This window comes from Nomascus leucogenys, chromosome 21 (assembly GCF_006542625.1).
Source record: "Nomascus leucogenys isolate Asia chromosome 21, Asia_NLE_v1, whole genome shotgun sequence".
Taxonomy (NCBI): Eukaryota; Metazoa; Chordata; class Mammalia; order Primates; family Hylobatidae; genus Nomascus; species Nomascus leucogenys.
In genome coordinates this window covers 82638013-82648016 of record NC_044401.1, presented here as the reverse complement: position 1 = coordinate 82648016, position 10004 = coordinate 82638013, and the positions used below count along the sequence as shown (strand labels likewise).

The following is a 10004-nucleotide window of genomic DNA, read 5'->3' as shown; positions in this document are numbered from 1 at the left end:
CTGCCTGCATGGGAAGGGTCTAGGAACAGTCACATCCCCAACCAGGGACCAGGCAGGGAGGCCCAAGGAGGCTACTGTAAGCACGGGACATGCCCGAGCTGGCTTAAGAAGGGGGATGAAGAGAGGGCAGATTTGGTGATTTAGCGGCTGGGGATGAGAGACGAGGGGTGGAGGGCTGAGAGACCTGCAGAGGGAAGCCGAATCCGAAACCTTCCGTCGCAGGGGAGGACACTGAGGCCCCGGCAGAATCCAAAAGGTCTTTATTGTCTGGCACTGGGAGGCGCCCTGAGGCCACAGCCTTTTCCCAGGGCTGCTGGCAGGGGTTGTGGTCCTGCTGAACAGAGGAGCGACGCCCCTGCCCTGGCCCCCGCTGTCCCTGTGATCCTGCACTCTGGGGTGGGAGCTACATATCATCCTTGGACACCAGGCAGTAGAAGTCTGTGCGGGCACTGTAGTTTCGCGAGCCGAGATCTGAGACGTCCACTTCGCTGCTCCGGCTCTCTCCGAGCGAGACCCCACTCGTGTGCGGTGGAGCTGATGGCTCTCCAAAGACAGGCCCGCGGACACCTGGGGTGGAGAGACCGAGACACCTGAGGTGGCCACCCACTGCCTTGGCCCAGACCCACTGCCAGGGGCTGCCCCTGCTCACCCCCTGCTGTGATGGCCTGTGAGGCCCAGGAAGTTCCCAGCAGACCGAGGGCCGAGCACCTCCAGGGCAGAGAGGCCGTGCGGGGGCCCTCGGTGCCAGGAAGAGTCCTCAAAACCTGGAGCCCCTCCAGGCCCTCTGCCCTGTGCCTGCCCCCACTCCGCCCTGTGCTGAGCTTCTCCAGTCGGGGAGTGGGGCTGGGCGGGCATACCCAGGTCGCCCTCAGGGTCCGGGTCCACCTCTGAGTCCAGGGCCCGGCCCTCCGGGACTCGGCCTCGAAGAATCAGCATGGGGTCCTTGTCGTCCTGCAGCTGAGTCTGGGGGTCTCCTTCCACCGGCCTGTACTGCACCTTCCGCGGCAGCGCCAGCTGCAGTTCTTTCCAAAAATCGGAGGAAGGAGTCTGGGGGCCAGGTTGGGGCGGTTTGCAGGTGTGAACACCTGGGAAGCCCCTGGCGTCCTAGCCCCCAAGAGCACACCTGCGGCTGCCCATGGGTTCCACGCCCTGCGACAGCTATTCCGTGGCTCCGGGGGCCTCAAGGGCGGCTCCCCCCGTCGGGGCCCCAGGCAGCGGAACCTCCCCCCAGGGCCCATTCACAAAGCGTGGTGCCGCAGAGCTCCCCACGGAGGGGTCCCTGCCCGGAGCCCGGGCACCGCCCATCTCTAACCCGCCGCTCGCCCCGGCCCCTCCCACGCCTGCTCCGCACCACGGAGCCGGGCCTCCAGAGCAGCAAGGTCACCAGGTGGCGGTGTTGGCGCAGCAGGCGGAGCGCCGGGTGTGCGGGGTCGCTCCCCTGGCCCTCGAAGGTGATGAAGATGGGTCTGCGGGTGAGCTCCAGCAGCCGGCACAGGCCCTCCCTGCAGGGCGGGACCGTCAGGGGGGTGGGTGCTAAGCTGGGGCCCACCCAACCCCGCGCGGGACCCACCGGAAGCTGTGGCTGCACCAGGCCCGGCTCAGGAAGGCGTCCGAAAGCACCACGATGAGGCGCCGGCAGCGGCTCAGGTTCACCAAGAGGTCGGCGGAGGGCTCTGCGGGAGGGCGGGCGTCGGAGGCGCAGGGACGGGGGCGGGGCCGGAGGCAGAGAACTAAGGGAGGGGCGGGGCCTGCGGGGGTGGGGGCGGGATTTTTGAGGCGGGGCCTCGATGGGTGGGGCGGAGCTCGAAGGTGGAGGCGGGGCCTCAGGGTGGGCGGGGATGGGGGCGGAGCTGGACTATGGGGGCGGGGCCCCGAGTGGGACGGAGCGGGGCCCGATTATGGGGGCGGGACCTCTGGGGCAGGGCCTCCAGGTGGGCGGGGCATGGGGCGGGGCCCGGGATACCAGCCCGCGGCAGGAGGTCGCGGTCGTCCAGGAAGAGCTTGTAGCCCCGACGCCGCTCCAGCTGCGGCTTCAGGATGAAGTTCACGAACTTGCGGTCCTCGGGACAGTCGCTGTAGGAGACGTAGGCGTCGTACAGCTTCCCGTCTGCGGACGGCGGCCAGTCACCCCGGTGGCTCCCGAGGCCTCGCGCCAGCCCTCGGGGTCCCCAACACCCCTAACCATCTCCCACACAGGGGCAGACCCACCCCGAACTTTAACCCCAGCCGGGCAGCATAGAGCCCCCCCGGGGCTAACCCCTCCGCGCCCCACGCCTCCAAAGCCGAGCTCAGCAGCGCAATCTCAGGGAGGCTGTGGCGACCCCTCCTCGCGCCCACGCGGGCCCCACGCACCGTTCATCTCCACCTCCCCATATGCGTCCTGGTACCAGAGCAGCACGTTGAGACGACACTTGACGTAGAGCAGGGCGGCCAGCAGCAGGGCCAGCAGGACCAGGAGGGAGGCCAGCACCGCAGCCACGTGGCTTGTAGGGCCTGCTGATGGGTTGCCTGAGCCGCTGCCCCTCCAGCAGCCCCCAAGCCTCAAGGTCCCTGGGCCTCACTAGGTCTAGGTCCCCTCCTACCCTCCACCCTGGGGAACCCCCATCACCAGCTCTCTGAAGAGTGAAGGAGGAGGAGCTGACGTTCTGGGTGGAGCAGGTGAAGTCCCCATAGACCTCAGCGCTGGTCACGTTGACCCCCAGGACGCTGGACACAAACACCTCTGACAAGTTGGCCTTGACCCTGAGGATACCAAGCCAGGGTCAGGGTCGACTGGGGATACCAGTGGACACCCCCGAACCCCATTTGTCTGGGTTCGCCCAGGGAGGCTGCAGAATTGGGCCTCCTGGGTGGTTCTTGGGCCTTAAGCCAAGAGAAGTGACCTGAACCTGGAGGGGGTGCAGATTTGTTTCAGAACAGCCGTCCCAGTTCTGGGTCTGGGGCCTGAAGGACCTTTGATCACAGACTTGGCCAAATGGTTGGCATTCATTGAGGCCCTAGACTTTGCTGACACCCCTAGCCCTGGGCAGTTATGAGGTGTGTGTCTACAGGGGCCATGCAGACCCGAGGGTCTGTCCCTGACATCACTGACCCTCTGTCTGGGTCCACAGAGGCACTCTGCTTGTGTCATGTCTGGCCAGGTGGTTACAGACCCAGGCATAATTCAGGGAGACCACTGCCCTTGGCATGTCTGAGAGGTCACTCTGACCCTGGATACCCGGGTCTCTTACCAGGAGTACTCGTGGAGGCTGTAGTGGCCCCCATTTCCCAGTGGAAGCCCGTCTTTCAGCCACTGGACTGAAGGCAGGGAGCAGTGGGGCCCAGAAACTACCCAAGCCGTGCAGTTCAGAGCCACTGAGCTGCCCAAGGCAGGCCTCAGCACCTGGTCTTCAGACGGGGAGAGGAAATCAGGGGCCCTATCACAGACACCTGAAGAGAGAGGACACAGTGGGTCAGCTGTGCCAGGGTGCCTGGCCCCACCACCTCCACAGCGGTCCGTGGTGCAGGAAGAAATAAGGCCTCTGAGTGGCTTGGCAGTCACACCATGTCTGCCCGCACGTCCCATGGGGACAGTCTTAGCACTTGGCACGTCTTCCCCCAGTAGTGGCCAGGCTTTGGGTGTTCCACCCACCCTGTGCTGAGGGGACAGGGGGCAGTGACCACAGTTGAGCTGCCCCAGGCCCACGCTCAAGCCCCATCTGGCTGCTTGTCCACCCAGGACGTGAGTCCAGCCCCCCATTTCCCAGATGCACCTGTTGCCTACCCCTGGTGACACCATGATGCCTGTCTCATAGGAGGGGCTGGGCACTGCACCCCTCAGCCTGGCCTGCCTCTGCTGGGGGATCTGCAGAGAGTGTGGGCGCCAGTGGGTTTGGGGACCCAGATGCCCAGTGTGCCGGCACCTTCCACCTGGATGGGCAGAGCTGGGAGCCTGGAGCAGCTGGCCTCATTCCTTCCTCGGGGGTCTTGAGGCCCTCTGCTCCTGGACACAGGCAAGCCCTCCCTACCACCTGAGGCCTGAACTTGTTCATCTTTACATCAGGGTGATGAGCCCTAGCGGGAGGTCAGATCGCCATCTTCTCAGTAGGGTATGGTCTCCTACCAGCTCACGTCGGCCACACCCCACTGTGGGCCCCAGCAGTGCCCACTCCTAGTATTCCTGGGCTTTACTGACCCTCATGAGCCTGGTCTGGGACAGGAGAGGGTGCAGGGCTCATCCTCACCACTCACCCTGGTTTCAGGGCCAAGGGCCCGGGGGAGGGGTGAGCAGGGGCCTTTGTACCCTCGGCATGTGGCCAGGCAGAGTGCCTGGGATAACAGCAGGATGCACAATGTGGAGCCAGCCTGAGGGGCAGGAGGTGGGAGTGGGGAACTCAAGCCCATCCCTCTCTGACCTGCCTACCTGGCATGGCTCTGAGCCGGGGCCTCCTCGGGGCAGGCTGGGCTCCAGGGTCACCCCCGGCTCCACCGGGCTCCTCGGCCAAGCAGACTGATCCAAGAGCTGGGCAGGACTCCTCTCTGTCCTTGCAGTCAGCTGGACAGGGCACCTGGACAGGTCAGAGGCTGCCGCCATCCCCAGGGAACAAGTTAAACAGGAACAGGATGAGTTAACCAGTAACTGCCAGCCACAGACAGCACTGGCCCTGACCAGATGCCACCCTGAGCAGCTGCATGGATGCCAGCAGGGTGTCTCTTTGAGCCCCTTACACGTGGCCAGAATGGGCACCACTTCATGCAGCCCAGGGCCACAGGGAGGGACCATCAAGTCCAGGACCGCCTCCACCGGCCCTGGGGCCACCATGACGACCCCGGGGTGCAGTGGACGAACACCAGGTGGGACCCTGTCTCCCGAGATGGCAGTTGGCTTCACTCCTGGCTGTCCCCTTCAACAGAGCTGCCACTGCAGGGGGTGCTGCAGTGCCGGAGACACAGCCTGGCCTTGGGGCAGGGGTGTGAGTGATGTGCCCTACACCATGGGGGGGGGGGTGCCCAGCTCTGACCACGTCTGGATACAGTTCGGGGGGGGGGGATGCCCAGCTCTGACCACGTCTGGATGCAGCCAGGGGGTGGGTGCCCAGTTCTGACCCACATCTGGATACAGTCAGGGGTGGGTGCCCAGCTCTGACCCACGTGTCTGGATGCAGCCAGGGGGTGGGTGCCCAGCTCTGACCCACGTGTCTGGATGCAGCCAGGGGGTGGGTACCCAGCTCTGACCCACGTCTGGATACAGTCAGGGGTGGGTGCCCAGCTCTGACCACGTCTAAATACAGTCAGGGGTGGGTACCCAGCCCTGACCCACGCGTCTGGATGCAGTCAGGGGTGGGTGCCCAGTCTGGCTACATCTGGATGCAGCTAGGGGGTGGGTGCTCAGCTCTGGCGCATGTCTGGATACAGTCAGGGGTGGGTGCCCAGCTCTGACCACGTCTGGATGCAGCCAGGGGTGGGTACCCAGCTCTGACCCACGTCTGGATACAGTCAGGGGTGGGTGCCAGCTCTGACCCACGTCTGGATACAGGGGGTGCCCAGCTCTGACCCACGTCTGGATACAGTCAGGGGTGGGTGCCCAGCTCTGACCCACGCGTCTGGATGCAGCCAGGGGGTGGGTACCCAGCTCTGACCCACGTCTGGATACAGTCAGGGGTGGGTGCCCAGCTCTGACCACGTCTAGATACAGTCAGGGGTGGGTACCCAGCTCTGACCCACGCGTCTGGATGCAGTCAGGGGTGGGTGCCCAGCTCTGGCCACGTCTGGATGCAGCCAGGGAGTGGGTACTCAGCTCTGGCCCACGTCTGGATACAGTCAGGGGTACACATGAGCACAGACCCCTCGAAACACCTCAGGAAACACCTCGGGAACCCTCAGCTTAGCCTCACCCTGCGGTTGTGAGGCTGGAGGGTAAACGGCACCCGGTGGGGATGGAGGTCCCGGGTCCTGTGCCCTTTCCCAGCCTGTAGCAGCAGCCACACACACCTCAAGTCTCCCAAAGCTCCTCAGCGAGGTGGCTGCAGGGAGAAGCCCAGGGCCCCAGGAGCCTCTCCTCACTGGATGCCACAGGGTCACCCTGTGTATCCAACAGGCACTGACTATCTACTCCCCTCCCTGCTGCAGGGACACAGTGGAAGTGGGGATGTGGGGATCAAGCCTAAGGTTCTGCACCCCAGCTCCCTCAGGATTCCTCCCCGCTAAGGCCCCAGAGGCGGTGGCAGGACCAGTCCTCTTAGCCTGCCACCTATTCCCTCTGCATGGGTGAAGCACAGCCAGAGGCCCCAGGTTTGGCTGTTTGGCAGTTTCCTCAGGAACCGATACGGCATCAGGCGCACTCCCATGGGGAATGGCAAGGGGCGGGGGTGGTCCTTGAAGAAGCCCTTTGCAGTGGAGGACAGTCCAAGGAAAGTCCTTGACCCGGGGGAACCACCCACTGAGGGTCCCTAAAACACACACTTCCCAGGCAATCAACCCCTCACAGCAAGCCCGGGAGGACACACCCCCAGCCCGGCAGAACCCCTGGCATCTCCTGCAGTGCCACCGTGACTGCCCCAAGCTCAGACCTCAAAGTCCTCCCTCCAAAAGCAGCCTCAGAGCCTTCTGGAAGTCAAGGGCAGACTGCCAGGATATGAGCACAGCAAGAAAGCAGCTGCCCTCCCCTGCAAACCCTCCTCTGCACCCTCTCCCCTGCCCACCTTCCCCTGCACCCTCTCCTCTGCCTGCCTCTCCTTGCACCTGCTCCCCTGCACCCTCTCCCTGCACACCTTTCCTTGCACCCCCTCCCCTCCCTACCTTCCCCTGCACCCTCTCCTCTGCCCCTCCTCCCCTGCACACATCACATACACACAGCTCTCTGGCCCATGCGCACCTGCCCAGAGCTTCAGTCTCAGCCTGTGTGCACACTTGCACCTCCTACACAGCACACTTCCTACCACACACACCTCCCATTGCCACTGCACACAGCTTAGGCTGCAGACCCTTCACACACCTTCTGAGTATATACAACACCCATTGCAACGCTTGTCACAGAGCCCAGGACCACAAGCACCCCACAGCACACACACTGCACCTGACACCCACCCTTGGCCGCCGATGCCACACAGCCTCCTGCTGCCCCTCACTCTGTCTCACACACACATGCACACACATGCACACACATGCACACACATGCATGCATGGGTCTTGTGCACCATGGGCCTCCTCTCAGCCAGGCCCTGACACAGGCTCACTCAGAGCAGCAGGGAAGGCACAGAGTCACCTGGTTTCCAGTTCTTTCCTCCGGGGGGCAAATGTTGGTCATTGATGTGCCTTTGGGAGCACACTCTCCCCTCCGCTGGGCCCCAGGGGGTGTCCACAGCACCGAGGCTGCTCTGGATGCATCACCAAGTGTGGTGGGGACCTGGCTCGTGTCTTTGTGTGTTTTGATCAGAACTTTCCCTGTAGCTTCCTGGCCTTGCAGTCACATCCTCTCCTAAACCTAAACCCCACCCAGGCACCCACCCCTTCCCTAGGCGGGCGGGAGGACGGGCAGTTGGTGGTTCTCACCCCGCCTGCCCCGGCTCTTCCTGTAGCTCTGAGTCAAGCGGCTCCTTCCTCTGGGGCCCGCCCCAACCCACCCAGGCACGGCACTTTCCTCTGTGCAGCGTGTGTGTGTGTGCAGTGTGTGCGTGTGCGTGTGTGCGTGTGTGTATGTGCGTGTGTGTGTGTTGTGGGGTGGGGGGGTGCTCAAAGGGGCAGGTTCCGGGGGTAATGGGTTGGGGGGTCCTCCAGCCAGGAGAACCCAGCCAGGGCCATCCTGCATACATACAAGGAGGACTGGGGACCGCGCAGCATGCCTCCCAGACCCCACTAGGGCTCACACTCAGGAGCCAAGGGGCCAGGCGGTTTGCTCCCCCATGTGTCTCTGACCTCTGACCCCAGGGAACAGGGCCTTCAGAAACTCCCAGTCAACAATGGGGCTCCGGCAGAGCTCTTACGCCCTCTCCCCGTCCCTCTCCCAGGCATGGCTCCCCCATGGGTGAGCAGTTGCAAGGGGCTGTGGCATCTTGTGGACCTTCCCTTCAGGCAGGAGTGGGAGGGCAGCGCCCCCTTTTCCAAATAAGGAGCAAACACAGGTGGCCAAGGCTCCTGGCTCAGAGCAGATGAGGGGCAGACGGCATCTCCTGTTGTCACCACACTGACACCCCCCAGGTTGACCTGGGACTGGGGACCCAGTGACCGGTGGCTGGTATTGCCCACAGAATCAGACAAGGGTCTCCTTTGGACCCCAGCCCTGCCCTCAGCCACATGGGGGCAGGGCTGCATCCTGGAGGGCTGCCCTACAGCCTCCCGGCTCTGGCTGAGCACCCTCTCAGCAGCCAGCTTTCTACACGTACTTGTCTGGCTGAGTCCCAGCCCTGCTAGGACCCTCCTGTGTCCCAGCACTCAGCCTTGGGTGATGGTGAGCCTTGGGTTCAGGGTCCCAAAGACAGTACTCCTTCCCCTACAGAGCCTGGGACCAGCCCCTCCTTGAAGTGGGCCCTTGGAAGCCCCTCAAGAAGGTTCTCCCCACACTGCAGGTCAGGAAGCAGGCACAGCAGGGCCCAGGGCACCCCCGCAGGAAGCAGGAGCAGGGCCTCCAGCACAGGCCCTGGGGTCAGCCACCTACTGTGAAGCCCCAGCTCGGTGCACCCGGTCGCGGCGTCACCATCTCTCAGGGCTGGCTTGACCTGACATGGCACCCCCTCCTTCCCTCTCTCTGCTAACGTCCTCCACCCCCGAGCCCCCAAGTCCACCGTCCAGGGTAAGCATGAAAACCCACAAAGTCTCCGACCCTCGCCCTCACAGCTCTTCCGAGGTGCCCAGAATCTCAGTCCAAGCCTGGCCCTGGTCGCCTCGCACTGCCCACCGCACTCTGCTGGGCACCCTGAGGTTCTTAGAAAGCGCCAGCTCCTCCTGCCCTCAGACCCAGCCAGCGTCCTCGGTGCGCGGCCGCCCCTGCCCGGTGGGTTCGACGCTCAGCACCCAGCAGCCTGCGGGCGACTCCCGCTCAGCTCGGACGCGCCGCCCCTCCACTCCCCGCGCGCGCTGGGCTCCCCGCGCCTGTCCTGAAGCAGGAACGTGGGTAAAAGGCTGCGGCCCCGCAGGCCGAGGGGCTCCGGTTCGCTCCCCTACCCCGCGCCCACATGCGCCCTGGGCGCCCTCCAGGTGCGGAGGGCGGAGAACGGGGAAGCGCGCGGGGGGCAGGCACGGGGGTGCGGCTCGGGGCGCTCGGCCGGGGCAGAGGCGCGCGGATGGCGGAAGCTCCACCCGGCGCCAGGCGAGCTCGGGCCCCAGCCTGACTCTTGGTCCGCCCTCGGCGTCTCAGGAAGCCTCGAGCTGGGATCCAGGCTTGGGGGACAGAGGTGGGATCCCTGCGCGCCTCGGCGCTCCTCGCCCCGCTCTGTTCTGCGCCGAGGATCACACCAAAAAGCCGCTGACCACGTCGGGCAGAGGAAAGGGCGGCCCCCGCCCCATTCGCCCACTTTCCTCCCTTCCCCCAAGCCTGGAAAGGGCCAGGACGCGGGCGAGCTCGGGCTTCCGGGCGACGCGGGTACCTCCCCGGCCCCGAGCCATTTCCTGAGAGACGGCGCCCAGGGACAAGCAGCGCCCCGGGCCCCGACTCCAGGCCTGCAGCGGCTCTGGGAGGACAGCGACCTCCACTCACCTTCGCGGGTCTGATCGCGACCGCCACTCACCTGCTGCCAGGACCTGGGGCTCGCGCCGGGCGTGGGCGGGGCAGTTCACCTGAGCCAGGTGCGCAGCGGCGACAGCCCCGGCGGCGGCGCAGCCCCGGCAGCGGCAGCAGGTGCGGCCCCGCCCCGCAGTCAGGGCGGGGGCGGACCCCAGCGTCCCGCTCTGCCCCCAAGGCTGGCGCTGGAGGCTGCGCTGCTGCCCGGGAGCCGCTGCCGCACGGGCCTGGGGCCAGTGGCCAAACCAGCCCAACCGGCGCCCGGAGCCCCAGAGCCTTGGGGACTCTTCGGAGCGTCCACCGCCCTCAG

The 10004-nt window shown here is 65.2% G+C and overlaps 1 protein-coding gene across 2 annotated transcripts; it reads right to left on the bottom strand.

The window, feature by feature from the left end:
• Positions 1-243: 243 nt before the first annotated feature.
• SIGIRR (single Ig and TIR domain containing) lies at positions 244-9774 on the bottom strand. 2 transcript variants are annotated; one of them, XM_003281299.2, is made up of 10 exons: positions 9702-9774; positions 4403-4563; positions 3231-3429; positions 2609-2742; positions 2353-2493; positions 1964-2107; positions 1571-1673; positions 1352-1502; positions 858-1047; positions 244-567 (listed from the first exon to the last, which is right to left on the bottom strand). In XM_003281299.2, the coding sequence occupies exons 2-10, from the start codon at positions 4407-4409 to the stop codon at positions 404-406; spliced, it is 1233 nt and encodes a 410-aa protein (XP_003281347.1). In that variant the 5' UTR covers positions 4410-4563; positions 9702-9774; the 3' UTR covers positions 244-403. The 2 variants fall into 2 exon arrangements, with proteins under 2 accessions (XP_003281347.1, XP_003281346.1); XM_003281298.3 differs by lacking the exon at positions 9702-9774 and adding an exon at positions 7244-7526.
• Between the last annotated feature and the right edge of the window lie 230 nt (positions 9775-10004).